This window comes from Protobothrops mucrosquamatus, unplaced genomic scaffold (assembly GCF_001527695.2).
Source record: "Protobothrops mucrosquamatus isolate PMUCROS unplaced genomic scaffold, P.Mucros_1.0 scaffold_191, whole genome shotgun sequence".
In the NCBI taxonomy this organism is placed as follows: domain Eukaryota; kingdom Metazoa; phylum Chordata; class Lepidosauria; order Squamata; family Viperidae; genus Protobothrops; species Protobothrops mucrosquamatus.
The window spans coordinates 8,225-29,082 of record NW_015386267.1 but is presented as its reverse complement, the minus strand read 5'-3'; the positions used below and the strand labels follow the sequence as shown (position 1 = coordinate 29,082).

At 35.6% G+C, this 20,858-nt stretch overlaps 2 protein-coding genes across 3 annotated transcripts in view; one reads left to right on the top strand and one right to left on the bottom strand.

Annotated features, from left to right (window-relative positions):
• The window catches only part of ATG4B (autophagy related 4B cysteine peptidase), a 25,096-nt gene extending 13,120 nt beyond the window's left edge, over positions 1-11,976 (top strand). For both annotated transcript variants that reach the window (XM_015824480.1, XM_015824472.1), the window contains exons 7-13: positions 446-525; positions 1,056-1,252; positions 1,964-2,042; positions 5,375-5,520; positions 6,312-6,368; positions 9,443-9,536; positions 10,371-11,976. In XM_015824480.1, coding sequence (XP_015679966.1) covers positions 446-525; positions 1,056-1,252; positions 1,964-2,042; positions 5,375-5,520; positions 6,312-6,368; positions 9,443-9,536; positions 10,371-10,444 — 727 coding nt within the window. In that variant the 3' untranslated portion in view covers positions 10,445-11,976. The remainder of the gene's footprint in view (positions 1-445; positions 526-1,055; positions 1,253-1,963; positions 2,043-5,374; positions 5,521-6,311; positions 6,369-9,442; positions 9,537-10,370) is intronic.
• A 3,350-nt stretch (positions 11,977-15,326) lies between these two features.
• DTYMK (deoxythymidylate kinase) lies at positions 15,327-20,432 on the bottom strand. The gene is made up of 5 exons (XM_015824462.1): positions 20,182-20,432; positions 18,845-18,953; positions 17,257-17,347; positions 16,394-16,591; positions 15,327-16,178 (listed from the first exon to the last, which is right to left on the bottom strand). Exons 1-5 carry the CDS (start codon positions 20,309-20,311, stop codon positions 16,068-16,070), a joined length of 639 nt encoding a protein of 212 aa, XP_015679948.1. The 5' UTR covers positions 20,312-20,432; the 3' UTR covers positions 15,327-16,067.
• Positions 20,433-20,858: the final 426 nt, after the last annotated feature.

The following is a 20,858-nucleotide window of genomic DNA, read 5'->3' as shown; positions in this document are numbered from 1 at the left end:
AACGCTAGACTAGAAATAGGGAGAATTGAGTTCTGGGGGGGGGGGAAAGGTACTGAGAAACCATTTTCAAAATACTGCCAAGAAAGCAGCATCTCATCAGGAGTCAAGAGTACTTTGAATGACTATAACAACATATTAACCATAGGTGGGAAGTCCTGTTCTCTATAAGCTCTTTCTTCTGTGTTGGTCAAAATTATAAAAAATTAAGTATTATAAAATTGTATAGAAAAGAAGAATGCAGGTAATTTGTAATACATATTTAAATTCTCTTTATAACTTTTTATCATTTTGTGTACTTTATTAAAAATATGACAGATTAAAACTTGGGATGTTGGGTTGGTTCACTGATATTGTCCCAGATGATATGATTGCCCTTGGTGACTTTCTAGATCTCTTAATGTGCACCTTATTCATTTAAATGTCTGTCTTTAATTTTTATCCTTAGAAAACTTGCCACATTTGATACATGGAGTTCTTTGGCAGTGCACATAGCCATGGATAATACTGTTGTGATAGAGGAAATAAGTAAGTATCATTGAACTGTTTATAAAAGTATGTGCCTATTGTTGAAGGGATATGGTTTTTAAGATAATTGGGTTTAGGAGCCATAAGACATTAGGTTTACAGGATCCTGTTGCAGTGTATCATATCGCTAATAGATTAGTTTGAGTAAGTTTTTATTGGTACTGTTGTTAGAGGTGGATTTCGGAAATAGCGCAATTTTATATTTCAGTATTTACTGTTATGTCTGGAAAAAATTTAATTGTTGAGCTCTCAAAGCTAGAATATTCAGATCTTTTCTACTTATGAAAAATAAAGTTTTACTTCTGCAGCTTTATGATAGAATAGCAACAGATGTGTGGAAGAACCTGCTTCCAGGCTTTGAAATGTTGATTATAAATATTTCCATTACAATAAAATAAAAATTATATTAGCAATAATAGATGTAAGTGATATGTGGTAGATGTACTGTATGTAGTTCTATTTGCTAGTCAACAGCAAATTAGACTATATGGGCATAAGGCTATTTCTGCTTATTTTTCATCTTTTGGCAGGAAGGTTATGCAAGCCCAACTCTCCATGTCCTGGAGCCTCAGCATTTCCTTCTGCAGAATCAGATTTTTTTTCTAATGGTTATCCAGATGGAGATGAATCTACAGACTGTTTATTGCTTTGGAAACCACTAGTGCTGCTGATACCTCTTCGCCTTGGTCTCACAGACATCAATGAAGCCTATATTGAAACACTGAAGGTATAAAATAATTTTAAACTACCTGGGTATCTGAAACCATGTGGTTCGGCGTATGCATTTTTAATACTCATAATTCTGGACCATATTCATACAACAGAAATAGTGTTGCCAACACTAAATTCATTATCAAGCTCAGAATGTCTGAAATATATGATCTCCATGTTCAACTGCTATCCAGAACGGTCATTATTAGAGCAGCTCACTCTGAATGGGTAGAATTGTTTTGCTGCTTTCGCAGTGATTTATATATGCAGATGCCTAATGCACATTTGTAATCACCTTAGTTCTATTTAATAATTCAAGGGTATATATTTTTCTCTGAGCTAATTCTGAACAATTGCTTCATTGACTAATTAATATGATTAAACTACAAACTTGTATAAACAAACTTGTATAAACATATGTATAGAATTGTGCTGGTGGGTATTGTGTGTAGGGAGCCAAGCATTTCATGCTACCATTGTCAGTCATCCTTTGTTGGAGTTTAGTAATTATATAAAGTAGTTTTGACACTGTTATTTCATGAAAGCTATTGCACTGTAAATGGCTTCCCCCTTTGGTTTCTTGTCTTAAAAATGGCCAGTGTGAATTAACTTGTTTGAATGTTCAGTGGATAGGTATAAAAGAACTATTCTGAATAGCTGTGTAATGCTTTTTATTGTGATGGTGTTGTTTTCCTCTGTGCTTAATTGTGCATATATTGCTTTCCAGCATTGCTTTATGATGCCTCAGTCGCTAGGTGTGATTGGAGGAAAACCCAATAGTGCGCATTATTTCATTGGATATGTTGGTAAGTTTAAGCTGTATGTATGCTGAATATACTGGTATTAATGAGTATGGTCTGTAAGATATTTCAAACCATTTTCTCAAGTGCAAACCAGCTGCTGTGAGCCAAGATAGGCTGATCAAGGCTTAGTGCTATTTATTGACATATGTTCAAGCATTCTTCCTAAGAGGACGCACCATGGGGAGTCTTAAGTTTCTGTTTATATTATGTAGGAAACATCTGCTTTTGTTCAAACATAGTCATCTCTAAAATCTATATTCCCTCAAACTTTGATCTGTAAAAAGGTAATTTCTTTATTCTTACATGAGCATGCAAAAATATATTGAATTTTGTTTTTAGCCTGTATTATGATAAAGTGGATTGACAATCTTTAGCTTTTGGAGACTATTAAGATTATATAACAAGTTTTCTAGTAACACAGAATTACACATTTACACAATTGAAGGTAGTCCTCGAATTATAATCACTCATTTACGTGTTTCCCCCAAAATAAGACCCTGGAAAATAAGCCCTAGCAGGATTTTTCAGGATGCTCATAATATAAACCCCATTCCCAAAATAAGTCCCAGTTAAGATTGTCAGCCAGATGAACGCATTTAGAACTGTATTTCCCAGAATATAAGCCCTAAGCAGAAAATAAACCCTAATGCATCTTTTGGAGCAAAAATTAATATGACCCATTCTTATTTTTTGGGAAATACGATAGTAACTGTTTGAACTTACATTGACCTGCAAAAAGTGATTTATGACTATCTTTCACACTTAAAGACTGTTGAAGCATCCCCATTGTCATGGGAACAAAATTTGGGCACTTGGCAACTGGAATGCATTTATGACAGTTCCACTGTCCTGGGATCATGCGATCACTATTTGTAACTTTCCCAGTTGACTTCTGATGAGGAATGGTAGAAGCCAGATTCATCTAACAACCAATGATTCACTTAATAATTGCCAGAACAATGTCAGAAAGCAGGAATTGCACATGTTAGTAAATCCTATTATGTTGTTTAAAAGTGGAATAAGAGTACTGCAGAAATGTCAATATAGGAGAACATGCTTCAACCTATTCTGGGTCCAAGGGCATAATCACAGCAGATACAGTATTTGCTTACATCTTTCTTCTGGCAGTGCTGAGGGGAGAGCATTACATAAGGCTGGAGTGAAAACCCTTCTCTGAGTTAGAACATTTACGTGGAATTTCATATATCTCTTATTAGCCATAAGAAACAGAGAAGTATTAACTGCATTGATCTGATGATTCAGTTGCTTCTTAAATGTTGCTGTTACTTGTTCATAACCTAAATAAAATTAGGTAGGAAAGTGAAAGTCATAGGAGCAAAAACTTGTGAATTTGCTTGGTTCTACTTGCTTTGAAATCTGTCCTAAGCCTGATGGAAGAAGTGTTGACTTCAGCCAGTAATTTAATGTGATCTACATGTTCTGGTCTCCACACTTGCCATTCCAGCCCTTTATGCATTAGAGATACAGTGGAGGACTCAAAAATTGCCCTTAGATATTTGGACTGGATGAGTTCCAATGAAGAAAGATTGAAGAGTGTTCCAAACTGTGCCCCGCATAGTAATTATGGATGCTTGCAGGTGTTTATATTGGCCTTTACTAGTAAAATCTTAAAATATCCACTGCGCTGTTATGTGCATTCTGTGTAACATAATTAGCATCAGCCATTTTCTTTTCATTATCTTGGAGGACCTCTGCTAGGTATTTAAAGCAAAGCACTTGTTCAGTGGCATTGTTGTTGATAGACTTGGAGAGCCTTTTGGGTCAATTGGCAAATGCAGTAATTTTGGAGGGGGGCACTGTAATTAATTTCCAGTTGGTTCTTTTTTATTTAGCTGTACAAAAGCATTTAAGTAATCCTTGAGATGATTACTGCATCAGTATCTTCATAAACGACTTAGATGAAGGAATTGAAGGGGAACTCATCAAATTTGCAGATGACACCAAACTGGCAGGAATAGCCAACACCCCAGAAGACAAACTCAGGATCCAAAAAGATCTAGACAAGCTTGAACAATGGGCCCTACCCAACAAAATGAGTTTCAATGTGGAGAAAAATAAAGTTTTACATTTAGGCAGGAAAAATCAAAGGTACAAGTACAGATTGGGCGAGACCTGGCTTAAAAGCAGCAACTGTGAGAGGGACCTTGGAGTCCTAGTGGACGATCACTTGACTATGAGCAAGTAGTGTGCAGTAGCAACCAAAAAAGCTAATACAATCCTGAGTTGTATAAACAGAGGCATAGAATCAAGATCACGCGAAGTATTAGTACTGCTTTATAAAACCCTAATAAGACCACACCTGAAATATTGCAGCCAGTTTTGGTTACCATGTAACAAAAAAGATGTTGAGAGTTTGGAAAAAATTCAGAGAAGAGCAACTAAGATGATCAAAGGCCTAGAGACTAAAATATACGAAGAACGGCTGCAGGACTTGGGTTTGGCTAGTCTAAAGAAAAGAAGAAATAGGGGAGACATGTTAGCAGTATTCCAGTATCTGAGGGGCTGCCACAAGGAGGATGGGGTCACGTTGTTCACCAAAGCACCAGAGAGAAGGGCGAGAAACAATGGTTGGAAACTGATCAAAGAGAGAAGCAACCTGGAATTAAGGAGAAACCTCCTGACAGGACAATCAACCAGAAATCGTGTGCGCTCCATCACTGGAGATTTTTAAGAAGAGACTAGACAATCACCTGTCTGAGATGGTATAGGTTCTCCTGCTTGAGCAGGGGGCTGGACTAGAAGACCTCCAAGGCCCCTTCCAGCTCTATTCTATTCTACCAAGTATTCTAACTGAATGAATAATTGAATGAATAAATAAACAGAATAGCAATATGCCTCTCTATGTTTGGTTGGTTGGAAATTCAGATTGTCAAGCCAATCTACCACTTCATTTAAATAGAATTTAAATACAAGAGGTCCGGATATGCAGTTCTGTTTTACAGCCTTGACAGCTGGAATGAGTACTGCCAAATATCCTTGCACATGACATATACCATTAGAATATTTTCTCATGGTTCATAAATAAGAAATAACAGTCAGTGATCAGTGATGGTATTGTACAACTTTTATGACAGTTTTGTCTGAGACATGGAATCAAGATAAAGGCAGGGAAGAGATACTACTTTAGAGGGGCCCTATTTCTCAATAAGGTGTTCTAGTATGAGGCACTGGTCAATTGTAGAGTGACCTTCTCCAAAGCGGCTGGTTCTTCTGCAGGTACTCTTTTAACTTTCCCATGGATGTGTCTCGCATAGAGTTTACTGATAATATTAAGGAGCTTATAGATAATGATCTTTCCATTGATCTTTGTTTAGGTGAAGAACTAATCTATCTTGACCCGCATACTACTCAGCCTGCAGTGGAACTTGTAGACAGTTGCCACATCTCTGATGAAAGCTTTCATTGCCAGCATCCGCCTTGCAGAATGAGCATTGCAGAACTAGATCCTTCTATTGCAGTAGTGAGTATGCATACCTGAAGTTCACTTTCCTATCAAGGGAGTGCTATGATCTTGGACAATCCTCTAGTTCAGGGGTCTGCCACCTTGACAACTGAGGAATTCTGGGAGCTGAGGTCCACAAGTCTTAAAGTTGTCAAGGTGGCAGACCCCTGCTCTAGTTAGCTACTGATTCCTCTCTTTATGAAGATATAATGTTGTGCTCTCCCTTTTCGTCGCACAAATTAGATATATTCCTGTTCTGAAGCATGAGAAATAATTATTTCCAGATTACAATAGTTGAGGCTTTCAGATTACAGCGTAACAGAAGAGAGACAGGTATCCTAGACAAATCTTTGTACATGTTGTGTAATGAGTGGTCAGATGCCATATTGTTTATATTGTGTTGATATTACAAGTAAAGATCATCCATTGAAATGTAATGTAGGGAGATTCAGGAGAGACATAATTTCATACAGAATCTAACTAAGTATGGAATTTTCTCCCTGTTAATATAATGGCAATACATTGGGGTGGTTTTAGAGGAAACCTGGTCAAGTTGATGGACAGTCAGGCTATCAGTGCCTTCTAATGTGGATGGCTATTTATTACCTGCTGAATCACAGGCAGCATGCCTTAAATGTTAGTTACCGAGAGTTCATGTTGCCCTCCAAGCTTGTGAGCTTTTCAAATAGACCTATTTGTCAGTCTGTAATATTGAATGCTGGAGGAGAAGGATCCCTGACTTATCTAATAGGAGTCTTCTTAATTTGAATCTGTTTTAGAATAATAAAACTATTGTCTTTTCTTTATAGGGATTCTTCTGCAAAAAAGAAGAAGACTTCAGTGACTGGTGCCAGCAAATCAAGAAGGTTTGTATGTAGCTTTTTTTTGTGTAAAAAGAAAAAAGTCAGAACTTATGACTAGGGCAACATCTGATTTTTTTTAAATATAAAAATGAAGAATTCAAACTGGAGATTTATTTTAAAAAGTATACTAATCTTGTCAAGATATCTGTTGCAAGTGTCATGTTAGCTCTGTTAGATATCTTTCTTAGAGGTTACAGCTTTTCTTGATTGCCTAATTATTAGCATTGTATTATAGTAGGATAGATGAATCTGTGGGCTGTATTTGATATTGACAATGTTTTATCTCCTTCACTTTTTTCTCCTTCGGAGATACCCATTGGAATATTTGTTTTTTAAAAGTGATAAAATATGGGAAATGTATAAATAAAAGTGCTTCTGTTAACTTGAAGAATCTGGTAAACCAGATTTAAAGCTTATTGATGCTTACCATGGAATTATTTGTTTGTCCATGTCTTCAAAGAATCCAGATAATCATCCTCTTGGAGGGGGCTGTGTAATTGCCCTCTAATAAATCTTTTCTTTTTAGAGTCAAAAGTTGTCAAAAATTGTTGAATCTAGGAGGCCTATTAAGAAGGGGACACAGGAGGTTCTTTCAGTTGCCTATTGAAGTGAAGTGCAAATAACCTCCCAGATCCAATCCCCATATGATCTGTAGATCCAGTCTCCATATGATCTGGTGTGGGTATGGGGTGGGCATCTAAGCCAAGGACACATCGAACTCCACCCGTGAAGAGACAAGAAATTTGGGGGAAAACTGTTAAAAAAATAGGAAATTGAATGTTTAATGTCTAACTTTATGTATAATGTACTATGCAAACTGGTCCTAGTAGCTGGGTGTGAAATGTACCTTCCACCACCTCCCAAGAAGGGAGCTAGTTACCTTAAACAAGATCACTGGCCAACAGCCCACCAACACAATCAAAGAGGAAAATAAATTCCTCTTCATGCTCTCTAGAGCAGGGGTAGTCAACCTTGGCTCTTTTATGACTCGTGGACTTCAACTCCCAGAATTCCTGAGCCAGCCATGCTGGCTCAGGAATTCTGGGAGTTGAAGTCCACGAGTCATAAAAGAGCCAAGGTTGACTACCCCTGCTCTAGACATTACTTTGGCCTCTTCACTTACCAGGAGCTCCTCAGTCCACTAGGGGGCCATCTGCCAATAGAGAGAGGCTGATCAAGAGTAGTGTCTGCATCATCCCCTATTGCCTGTGAGCACCAGGTACTCAACAACTGCCCACATGACAACCGGGGAATTCTTCCAAGTTCCTGCTTGAAATAATGTGATCCGTAAGGCATCTGAAGCAAATAATCTTAACTCTGAAACATTAAATGTTAAAACATGAAATAACCATATCCCAATTAGTCATATTGCAAGTTTCAATAAAATTAATAGGGCCTTGGCTAGCCACAATTATCCATCCTATTCACTTGAGATTGAAGCCCATTCTTTTTCTGCATTTCATATAAGGCACGTTAAAGTCAAACTAGGTCCTAGGCAAGGAATTTTGGGAATGTAGTTTCAAGAATAGATGTAGAAAATAGGGTGGAGAGCTGGATATTGTGATGGAAATCCTGTAGTGTGCTACAAAAAGTATTTCCATGCCAGTTGTACTTAGTGCAAAATAGGTTTTTAGGTTGCACTAAAACAATTGGATAGAAAGTCCAACAATGAAATATGAAGTTGTAAAATAATATTGATTACTAGCTTAAAATCTCTAGGACAGCTTTGAACACTAGCTCATTGTAGCACTTCTAGCACTTTCAAGAAGCTAACATTCTTTGGTATTTAAAGAAGATGGAACTAGAAAATATTACACAGGAGCAAAGTCTAAATGACCTAATTTCTTCAAAAGTCATGCAGACTTGATTTGTGACAGTAATAACTTCCCTATTTCTGTATATTAAATCAATAGTGAAAAAAAGGAAGGAGAACCTAATTGTACATTATAGGAATGGGGCAAAAGTTTTAAAAAATTAAACTCATCCAATGTCACCTTTGGTGAGATAGTGGATATAAATTTGATGAATATAAAAGCAAAATAATAAAAGCAAAATTCCTGGTTTTCCAGCATCTGCACTAATCCTCATTTTTAGAGGTAATTTGCAATACAACAATGCACATTTAAAGAAAATTGCATTTGCAACTGTGCATATTAGGGGGAAATGCACGTCATGGTTCCGATAGATGAAACCCAGCAAAAGAACTTTGAGGCAGAATTCTCCCTTAAAGAACATTTTATTCGGGAAACAAAGTATCGGCACTACATAGTTGAACCCAAAACTAAATTCCCTTCCCCCCCCATACAAAGTAAGAAAGTGCAATACCCACCCCCAATAAGCTGTCATAAATCACATTCTCCAATTAGCTTAAAACATGGACTTTCTCCCCAGCTCAACCCACCAAAACATTATCAGCTTGTCCTTGGGTTCCCACAAAACAGCGTTATTATTGTGGCTAGCTGAGTTTTCATTCCACACACACCCCTTCTGCACCTAATTTCTAAATACCAGAAAAAGCATAGTAAAGAAGAGAAAATGGCTGCATTTTCATCAGTTGTCAGAGCGAGAACATTCAATGGTTAGCAGCATTGACAGCACACAAAAATATATATTCAAATTTGTGCAACCTAACATAGATAGATTAATGTAATGAAAAACAGTGAAATCAAACTATATAAATTTGCCCCTCCTTGGGTTCAAATCTCACTTGAATGGAATCAAAACTGCTGTTTTGCTGGCTGCATTAATTTGCGTTCCTTAAGTGGGCCTGTGTATATTCTATTCTCAAAAACAGTATATTTTCTTGTGCTTTTATTATGTTGTTCTTTTTTTATTGTTGGCAGCTGAAGGGAATTATACCAAATATGTAAAACCACTATACTTTTCAGAAGAACATTTTTTAGTATTGCAGTATGCTGTGCATTGACACATTTTAAACAAGTCTTTACAATCATAGAGACTAGAAATTAATTTGTTCTGTACGTGAAACTAAATTGAAGATGTATTAGTTATATCAAATGCTTGATACTCTTAGAAATAGCAAAGGAGTATAACTGGTTTTAATACATTTCTAACAGTTGTCACTGATTAGAGGAGCCCTTCCCATGTTTGAGCTAATAGAACATCAGCCTTCACACTTCTCTAGTCCTGATGTCTTGAATCTCACTCCAGGTAATGTTCATTTATTTGGTTGTAGAAGGAATGAATGCTGTATGAATAAAGGAGAGTTTTAATATTTGGAGATATTTTTTATTCCAGATAAATAATTATGATAGCATTTGTGTCTTCATTGCCTAAGAAATAGTACCAATTTTCAAAATTGATATTTGATCTTTAAAAATATTGAGATTGTTTTTACATGCAGTTCCATACTATGATATTGTAATGTCAACTGTTTCAGATAGACTGGACTATGAAACAGACATTGTTCAGATCTAAAGTTAATTTATTGAAACAGCTATAGTAACAGAATCCTGCAGGTTTAAGAAATGTTCCCTCCCTTTTATCTTCATGAAAACTGGGGAGGGTGGCTGTCTGAGGCATTTTCTCAAAACAATTTTCTTCACCTGGACTCACATTTGGTGAGGGGAATCTTCCGTCTTGGGAGTCATCCTTTTTATTCACTACATTACTATTATTTCATAAAATGCAGTGATTTATAAAACAATTACTTCTAAATCCTGCAAAGCAGAGCTGCTCTTGCTAGATTTTTGTGGTACGGTACTTTTCATCCCTGTGAAAACCTCTGAAAATAGATAAGGAAGGCTAAATTATCATGCTACCTATGGACTGTGGCTGATGCAAACTGAACTACCATAGACTGGGTTCAAATTTGCTAAAAATAATAGTTAAAACTTTCTGGCATTACTTAAAGTGTTTTTATTATTCAGATTCTGGCAAATCACAGCCGATGTTTCGCATAGTTTATATTTAATTATGATTAAGTGTGTTGTGGGAACAGTCTAAGTGTAATACTGAAGCATATAAATCATTCATGTCTTGTAGATTCTTCTGATGCAGACAGATTGGAAAGATTCTTTGATTCAGAGGATGAAGATTTTGAAATCTTATCACTTTAACAAAAGAAACTACACTAACTGCCAATTTGGGTTGAGTGGGGGAGGGGAGCTCCTTGGAGAGCCTAGGGCTACCAGCTTTCATAGGTGCTTGTTGACATCCTTGCCTCCCATTTACCCCAGCATTCTGTGCAACCTTGGAGCAGAGTGGATTTTTGCAGTGGGATCAAGAAACGGGTCGTCGTTAAGGCCTTAATAGCTTTAGTTACTTTCTCAGTGCAAGAATATCCATGGGAAAGGGATGCAAAGTTTCCTAGGAGCTGGAAATTATTTTCATAGGAACAGGAACAGGCACAAAGGCTTGACTATAATAGTAAAAGCTCTTCAGAGTGTTTGGCCTAAGTTCTCTCTATTATTAGGGAGTCTTGTTACTTCTGTTCCCATTTTTATAGTGTGAAATGAAAACCAGCATAACAGCTGTAAGACAGGTATCTGCATTATGTCTCCCTAATCAGCTGGCCATATTCTGAGACAGGTATCTGCATTATGTCTCCCTAATCAGCTGGCCATATTCTGAATTATTTGGGGCCACAAGCTCTCACGATTGACAGCACCAAATGTTCCAACTTGTACTTTAGATTTTCTCCAATACAGTGCTTCCATGGTTTTGGTTTCAAAGTTGCAATTTATTTTTTAAAATATAATGTTCTACATTCTAGCAATCACAAGAGCATATCATACAGAACATGTTAAAATATGTTCTAAAGATGACAAGAGAACATCAGTAGATAATATAGGGAAGGCTCTGACAGTTACTCTTCTCACAGTAAATGCACAAACAGAATGGTGTTACTCAGATTTTGCTTCGTTATTTTTATTTGGATATTTTTCTATTTTGTATTAAAAATATGGCTGCTATTTCATAAAATGAGGTGAAAACATCCATTAGCTGATGAATTAAAAGTGCTTCTGATTCCTCCTCTTAATAAAATTTAGACTGTACATGGACACAAGTCTTGCGTTAACAGCTATTTTAAAATCATGATTTCAGGCCAAAGGTGTGTTCTCATCTCCCCTTTTTAAAGTACCACGCAAAGCTATTTCTATTGTGTGTCTTTGTTTTTCATTTGTTTCAGTTCTTAATATGTAATTTTAAAGAAAGTTAAAGCAAATTCTTCATCCCTTAAATCATTACCTTTCTGGCCAGGATTTCCAGCCTATTATATTCCAAAATAGCAGAAGAGCTCCTCTGTTTCTAAAAGATAGGAATGGCGGGCAAGAACCCCATCAGTTCCAAGCATTAGCTCAATCAATGGATGTTGCAGTGGCAAATATGTTTACAAAGCATTCTTGCCTGCATTTATAAGCAGAACTGTCAAACTACAGATGGTACTATAACCATCTATAAAGTAACTGCATATAGTAGGTCCAGTTGCCTATTTAGCTACTAGAAATCAAATTTGAACCATGATGCTTATTTGTCATTGTTATAGCTTACTGTGCTTCTCTTTCTTTTGGAAGAAGAGCATAGTCAGATTGTGTTTCATTCATCAACTGCTTTCAATTTGTATCTGAATAAAACAAATTTAAAAAGGTTTTTGTATTCCTGGTACATTTTTCTGCACCACAAAAAGACAAAAGAGAATCATAGAGTTACTTTTTAATAAAAGTTCTATTATGTATTTTAAAAAATGATACACATTCTAAATATTGTAATATAGCCTTTCCCAATCTAGGATATAGTACTTAGGTTTCCTCGTTAAATTTTGTGCATAGACATTTCAAACATTATATAGGATTCAGGAACTGATTGATACATACAGCTCTAAACGAACGTTAGTTAATTATACAGTATTAAAGCCTTTCCTTTTAAAAAGCATTAAAAAACTGGTGGAGAAATAACTGAATTTGAAGAACATAGAACTGAAAACTACAAACAATTTAAAATTTGAAAACATAATTTAAACACATTAAATGTAAACCAGATATATAATTCATAAAAAAGAAGTACCAACAAGAGTATAGAAAAATAAGAGCAACTCACTCCATGTGCAAGTGCTAATTTGAAAGTATCTCATAACCAAATCACTCTTTTTGAGGAATTTTCAAGGCAGACAATGGAGTAACGCACAAACAAAAATTAAAAACAAACCTAGTTACCTAAGAATTCTACAGAACTTGGGGAAGGTGGTTTAACCTCCATTGAAGACAATATGCTGAAAACCTTGCTCTTCTTCCAACTCAATAGTTTTTAACTATTATCAACTGATTAAATGAACGAAATATTCCTCCAAATACAAAACGCCCTGCATGTGCTTTGCAAAAAAATGAAAATTAAAACATAAAATGAAAGAGCTAAAACAAGGAATCAGCTATCCTCTTCCAATAGAGGGCAATGAAACTGAAATGCAAACCAAGCTCTTCAATCATCTAGTCATTCAAAATATTTCAATTCATGCATTTGTTTTCAAGAATTCAAATCGGGTGTCAGAATCCATTTATATTTCATTTCTATCTCCTCTGATCTAAAACCAAATCTCACCTTCCCCTGGATTCTGCCATACTCCCAAGGGGGAGGGGGGATATGCCTGCATGGTTATGACTTTCACTTCCTCTATTTGCTACAATGTAACCTTTTGTTTATTGCCGCTGGGTCTGCTGGCCATTACAATGTAACAAATTGCCCCCTTTAATATGCATCTCTCTGAACTTTCTTCTCCCTAACCGGGCAGTTAGGAAAGGGGAGGAAAGAAGTCTAAACATCCAGAACCTGGCTTATTTCCCCGGTCCCAAAATAAGGTGTGAAGAGCAGTGGAACATGTACTACAAGCGGAGACAGACTGATGCTATCTTCCCTTTCCCACGATGGACTAACCACCTGGGGATTGGCCGGTCTGAACCGTCCGGATGAACTGTGGGGTGGAGTTTGCTTAGGGACTCTTTAAAGTATTGTAAAGAATCCCTCAGATCCTGTCTATTATGCCTGCTATCAACTACTCTTAATAAAAGTTCCTGTTGGAAGAAATTGTTTCCAAGAGTTCTGCTTTCTTAAGATGTGGGATTGAAGTAGGTCCTTACATTGGGCTTGAAATTGGAATAGAGAAAGTCCTTTATTTTAATAAAAGATTTAATAGATATGTTTGAGAGAATTGGCAAATATTAGATATTACTCACCAAGTGAAGCTTATAAACTAACTGCTAAAAATGCCTGTAATATATAGTAAAGATTGAGCAGGCTATCACTGAGGTTAAAATAATAGTAAATAAATAAAACAAAATAGCAAATTTTGAAGTTTGTAACAAATGAAACTAGCAAAAAAGCTTACAATGATAGGATGGATTACATAGCAATACGACTTCATGATCTCTTCCCAGATGTACATTAGATGAAGTATAGAGTTCAAAATTGCAGGCTCGCAAAATTCAACTAATCAAGGACAGTACTTGTTTTAATGAATATACTGGAAATGAAAATATTCAGGAAGCATCCAAGCTGAAAGAAATAAACTTGAAAGGAAACGAAAACTTTGTTTTATTAAGATTGTAGCCAAACTACTTTACAATAAAGTTGCATTTAAACCTATTGATAAAGAACTATTGATAAAGGAATTCAATATATTGGGGATTTCCATCTAAATATTGAAATGGGGCAACTCACTTAACTGTCTTGCTTAGCAACAGAAATTTTGGACTCAATTGTGGTTGTCAGTTGAAGACTACCTGTAAAGATTCCAGATGATAGAAGATTCTGACAGTAAAGCAAAAGAGCAAAAAATATTAAAATGAACTCTAAATTTCTGAATGCTTAGTACAGTATTAAAACATTAGCTTTTATTAGAATTAAGTTGTAACTACATGAGATAAGTAAATATTTAGAAGAGAAGCAGGCAGTTACGGTATATGGGAAGAAGTATGAAAATATAGTTGATTAAGATACAGTAAATACTCAATTCATTGTGTGGAAAGCAACAAAGAACTTACACCAGGAAGTGGCTGAACTTGTGAACCTCACATAGTCACATAGGGAGGGGAAATGAAAGCTAGAATTAGATGGACTATTGGAAGGGAAAGACTATGGGTAAGGCCGAGGTAAGTTTAAGGGAAAAAGCATGAAGAACCAGATTTACTATTGGTACTAGTCATATAAAATGTATAATAGGACTATATAAAATTTGATTTATTTTATAGGATGCAGGAAATTAAAAATAGTAAAAAGGGTATTTTATGAGTGACAGCTCTAACCTTATTTGTTTTAATCTTAGGGGTTTGGGAAAACAATGAAAACATACAATATATTTATATAATTAGGTAATTTCTCACCTCAACTGTTATGCTGCAAGAAACTTATAGGACAGTGTTAAAGATTTTTTTTTTAAATTCATGTTCATTAAAGATAATTTACTAATTGCTATTGCTTCAATCTATAACCAATCTCTGTTTAATTGTTGAAATGTCAGAGGTTGCATTATGTGTAAATAATCAAATTAAGGAATTAAAATAGAGGGGAAAATTATTGATTGAATCTAGTTGCTGATTATTACAATCATCTGTAATGCAACATATACTTACTCATTTAATAAAAAGCTTTAAGAATCTGCCTGAGTCTAACAGACAATTTTTAAAATTCTATAATAGTATATGAATAGCATTCATATTTAGCCTGGTAAGGAAAAATTTGTACAGTATTTTAGGAATTCCCTTTGAATATAAAATCGATCACGTAAAATATAAAAATAAATAAAATATAAGAATTAACATATTAAAGAATTTAAATAAGCTATTCAATAATAATTATGGCTTTGCTTGTTATAAATAAGAAAGAATATAAAAAGGTGGAATAGAAATTATATTAGAATTTAGGCCATGTATCAGCAATTAAGATATTATTCCCAAAATTGATCTATTTCAAACTCTTCCAGTAGATATTCCTGACAAAAGTCTTATCAATTGGGACAAAAAAGTTTATTTTGCTTTAATTCAAATACAATACAATAAAATACTAATTTAAAATGATGCTACCAGATTCTGTCTTCCAAAGACTAACTTGGTTGTCTTCCTACAGCAATGCCTGGAAGACTCTGTGTCAGCTTGGAGGATTATTACCAGCATCTATACATACAGGCACTATATTTTAAGATGTTACATCAGTGGCATCAAACTTCCTTAAGAATCACACACACACACACACACTCTCACACATTGTTAGTACTTCAAGTTATTGTCATTAGCCAAACATGCCCACTGCATGGTTGAAAACATTTTATTGATAGAATTACTCTACATGTTACAAATGGAATTGTTTTACTCCACACACACATAAAACCTTACTATAGTGAGAAAAAGTTAATACACTCATACACATGATTACATTCAATATATTTATAGTAAAACTATATTATTGAATATTTCAAGTCTTATCTAAGTGGAAGGTATTACTCCATTCATGCATTTCTTTTCCAGGTGTGAGTCCCTGCAGAACTGCTCTCTAAGGAAAGGAGAAGCTTCACTCTTCTAAAACTCCACAGTCTATAGAGAAATGGAACTGATAAATAGTAAAGACTAGCAAAAAAAACCCTGCTTGGCCTCTCAAATATAGATACACAGACACACAGGCTCACAGAATATGTGAATGCAAATATTGCAGAATTTGATTAAGTAAGCCCTGATTTTAGGAATTAAATAAATTTCATTTCCATAGTTCTCCTAGAGGTTTGTGCTGAGCTTCTTGCATAGCCTCTTCTGCAAGGGATTTAATTTCTTTGTGCAAATCTTCTACATTCTTCGAAGCATCAATCAACTGTATTCAAAAACAAAACATACAGAAATAAAACATTACTCAACTAAGAAAAATGTGTAATTGAATGAATGCCCTAAATTCAGCTTTTCAGCTAGAGAGAAATGACTCATTTCATCTTCTTGTCATAAAGTTAAAGCAACCAACAGCTTATGGTTAACTAAAAACCAAAGTACTACTAGCTAATTCTAATTGTTTTTTTATATTTAATTTCTTACCTTCCAATTTAAAGATTTATCTTTTATCAGCTGGTAAAAGCACTGTAGAACTTTCTCCTGAAAAGATGTGTCCTCATAGCGTTCATTTCCAAATTCTCCTCGTTTGGCTGCTTCCAAGGTGCTCAGTTGAAGAAAAAAGATCAAATCTGGCTTTGGAAGCCCCACATCAGGCTGCTTACACCATTCCAAAGAGAAGTTCTGTTCAGAGAGAATTAAGAGATATAGTAAATAGTTAAAAGAAAACAAAGAACTATTTGATAAGATTGTAGGAAGATAAATTATTGATCTATTTGTTCACTATTGTCCATACTTTCAGTTCTCAACCAATAAGCACTTTTGTCCATACTTTGTTCTCAACCAATAAGTTTGTATCATGTAAGTTTATATCTTGTAGAAATATTTGAACATAAGACCTTTACATACAGTACAACGAGGTGTGCTGTCAACTACTATCCTTCCCCAAGGATATTGTCTATTCTGCTAAAAGTCCCATAATATTTAGGTACTTGACTAAGACTGGAGCTTTTGAGAACAGTAGCCCAATATATTTGGATAAATGTTACTTTCCCAGGGAGTTTAAATAGGCTGTTTCAATTTTATTCATTTATAACTGTCTTTAGCAGTAAATAAAGCAGAAACAAGAGTCAAAATAAAGACAAATAAGCATATACAACAAGCCATCTTAAATATTAAAATGGATTTCCTGCCAAAGCCTTTATACTAAATAACAAAACTTTGCAACACTCTAAAATATGTTAAAAAAATCTTATCAGCAAGCAGAAAATTGACATAAACTATCTGCGAGAAGGGGTAAAATAAAAAATTGATACAATGCTAGGCTAGTACATTTCTGATTTACTCACTTCTTTTGCACCTGTGAAGGCTACTCCAGAAAAGGCATATCTGTCCACTATTAGAGTGACACCTTGGCTTAATTTTTCTTTAATAGATGGCCTGAACAAGAGAATTGCACGTTATTTACCAAAAATAAAACTAGATTAAGTTACTATACTAACATTCCATGACTATTCATTTAGTATGTGGCGGAGGGCTTATTGTTCACACATCTTAGGGAAGAACTCCAGAAGAACGCAATGGTGCAAAATGGGAGATTTCAGTCCTTCTCCTTTATATAGATTACTTTAAGACTGCATTGCTTCATAACATCTTTTAATATAATGAAAATAATATACCAAATTGGACTTCAAAATTATAACGAATTATAAATTAGCATATATAATCACTGGCACTTGGGCAGCTTTTTAAGGACAGTAAAATGTGTTTGCTAATAGTTTTCAGTGCCTTCATTTTGTTACTTATAGCTCAAAAACTACATTATGTTTTTAAGAGTCAATTTGATGCAGAGTTTTAAGACCAGAAATTGAGAGACCATAAGTTCTAGTCCCGCCATAAGCATGAAACCAGCTGGGTGATCTTGGGCCATCACTCTTTCTCAGCCTTAGGAAGGAGACAATGGCAAACCACTTAAGAAAAACCTTGCCAAGAAAACTGCAAGGGCTAGTCCAGGTAGTTTGCAGGTGTCAACATGTCTCAAAGGTACAAAAAGAGATGAGTAAGTCTTTACAAGAATTTCAGTATAAATTTTTGGATAAGTTTATATAATACTGCACCACTGAGTTGCAATCTTATGACCTATGGAACAGTGTTATAATTCAAAGTTGATTTTGTCCCCTTCTCTTACATTACCATGGCATTCTGTACCATACCTGTACCAGGTTTAATTGGGTGTTAGAATCTAATTTTTAAAAAACTTTTGGAGCAGTATAATTTAAACTTCTCGTGTTAGTTTGTACCTGCTTCGTTATATTTCCTTATTTCAAATATTCTATCAGCATTTCTTTACCATAATTCTGAAATAAGAAAAGTCACTCTGCTTTATCTTCTCAGAAATAATGCTTAACCATTTGAAATAATTCTGCTAACTGAATTATATGCTAGTTTATAGTAACAAGTAGTTGATATCAATAATCAAATTCCAACCTGCCTCCTTTCATCTTTTTCTAAAAAGAACTACTGTTGTTTTGAATGTTCTAGGGAAAGGAACTTTATGTCCAATTTCCTTCTTTGAAATCAGAGCTGCCTCTTCAACCTGAGAAGGGCACCTAAAAAATATTTTGAATCTTGGGACATTTTACACAGACCATACGACTGCAGCCTAACACAATATTTGAAACACAAATGATCAGCTGTTTGCAAGGAATATAAATCCTTCCATTCCCCACCATCCAGTCAGAGCTAGAGAAGTTTCTTGGATGAGAAGCGAAACGTCTTCAAAGAAAAACAAGAAAGTCCAGTTGCCTCTTGAAAAAGCACCTTTGGGACAATATTTGAAAGTCATACATTCACAATTTTCCTGAAGTAAAATATGAAATCAAATCGGATTTAATGGGAACTATTTGGACCCCCGTACTAGACAAAAAATTATTTTACACTTGCTCCCAACGATTAGCAGAAAACAGTAGATGCACTGTGTGGTCCTCCAAGTTGTTTTTCTTTTCCAAGTAAGAACTTATTAGCTGTCCAGTTTCTGTTGACCTTTCTGTAATAAACAAATAGGAAAAAATGAAATATAATACACATCCTCAGTGTCTGCAAATTCTTTCTCTTTTAAACATGCACCACATTTGAAATAAAATGCAACTGCTTTATCTAATAATTTTCATTTCTCTCAAAATTCAGTTAAAAAGTATGGCATGACTTCAATATACAATTAAAGTACTGATAAGTACATACAAAGACTATGACTAGGACTGCCTGTTAGTTATACTTCATGTCTTGAAGTGTAAGAAATAAAGCTGTATATGCTTTTTTCCTCTTTATTGCCATAACATAAGTAAACATGCAAACAAGATCCTAATGGAGTATTAGTTTAGTTAAATACTGTACGTACAGTGGTGCCTTGATACTCAACTGCTTTGAAACTTATCGAATTTTGTACTCAACGCAGTGAAAGCTTTGTCCCAGTACTCATTGTTTGTTTGGTAGTCAATGCACAAACTAAAACTTGTTTGTTTCTTTATGGGAAAAATTTGGTAGTCATTGTTTTTGGTACTCATTGCGCTTCCTGGAACCAATTAACAATGAGTACCGAAGTACCAAATAATTTGCAGTGGAAATAAACGAAACATTACATTGTTTAAAGTTTTTAAGAAGAGACTGGACAGCCATTTATCCGAAATGGTATAGGGTTTCCTGCCTGAGCAGGGGGTTGGACTAGATGACCTTCAAGGTCCCTTCCAACTTTATTATTATTATTATTATTATTATTATTATTATTATTATTATTATTATTATTATTATTATTATTATTATTAAAATCTCACTAGTATGCTGAACATGATTAAATGTAAACATATTCTGTATAGAACCAGCTGCTGAAAATGGGGGGTTCCACATATTCCAATACAAGAGGAGCTTAAAGAAAAGCTTAAAAGTATAGGACAGGATTACTTTTGAACATTTATTAACTATAGATTAATCACGGATTATAACAAACCACAGACGGTGCACAACACTTCCCCTATCAATAGCACCATGGCAAAACTCTTTTAGTGTTACCATTTCTTTCTTTTACTATAATTTTATTGCTCAATAAAAATAAATGCAACGATGCCATCTAAACCCTAGTTGTCTGGTTCTGAAAGGCTGCACCCACTGAGTTTCAATCTGCTCTGCGACATTCTATTAAGATCATTTTTTCTCTAACGAAATTGGGGCGACGCCATGCCTGCATTGTGTACCCACTCCGAGGTCTGCATTCCACTTACCGGGAAACCTAAGAAGTTCGGCCTGGTGCCCTCCTGCCCAGAGGGCCTCCACCAGCTTTCGGCTCTGTGTGCTTTTGCCTGCTCGATCAACACCCTCCAGAACAATCAAAGCCCCTCGTCGGCCCGCCATCGATAAAACCCTTCCAGTCTCTATCCGAGAGAAAGGAAGAAAAAAAGGTCATCGAGCTTGCAGCTCCCGCGCTTGACACAGTCATAGAAATGATCCTTCCGGCGTGCAGAGCGGCTCTACTGTCGCCATGGTAATCAAATCAGAAGGTGAAAGCGGAAGCATAGCTCGCGCGCGAACATTTTTTTTTTCACGAGGCCCTAGAACAGGGGTAGGCAACCTCGGCTCTTTTATGACTCGTGGACTTCAACTCCCAGAATTCCTGAGCCAGCTTGGCTGGCTCAGGAATTCTGGGAGTTGAAGTCCACGAGTCATAAAAGAGCCGAGGTTGCCTACCCCTGCGCCTAGAAAAACTCGTTAACTCCCAAGAAATAAGTGTGATCCAGAAAGGGGCGGGGAACGAGTTTCTTCTTGAGCACTAAAAAGGACTACGAATTAATGAAAGGCGTGAGCGCGGAAACCGGTCGCCCAGTGCTTCGTCGCTTCTCTAGGCTCGCTAATATTAACTCTTAACCCACCGTCTTTATTAACCGCCAAGTCTTTTTTGGGC

What these genes read in the sequence shown, in the direction of transcription:
- DTYMK (XM_015824462.1), bottom strand. Translation starts at nt 20,311, where the DNA reads ATGGCGGGCCGACGAGGGGCTTTGATTGTTCTGGAGGGTGTTGATCGA. An exon ending in CGAACTTCTTAGGTTTCCCG is followed by an intron (nt 18,954 to 20,181) that starts GTAAGTGGAATG and finishes TGTTTATTACAG; the next exon opens with AAAGGTCAACAGAAACTGGA. An exon ending in ATAAATCTTTAAATTGGAAG is followed by an intron (nt 16,179 to 16,393) that starts GTAAGAAATTAA and finishes TTTTGAATACAG; the next exon opens with TTGATTGATGCTTCGAAGAA.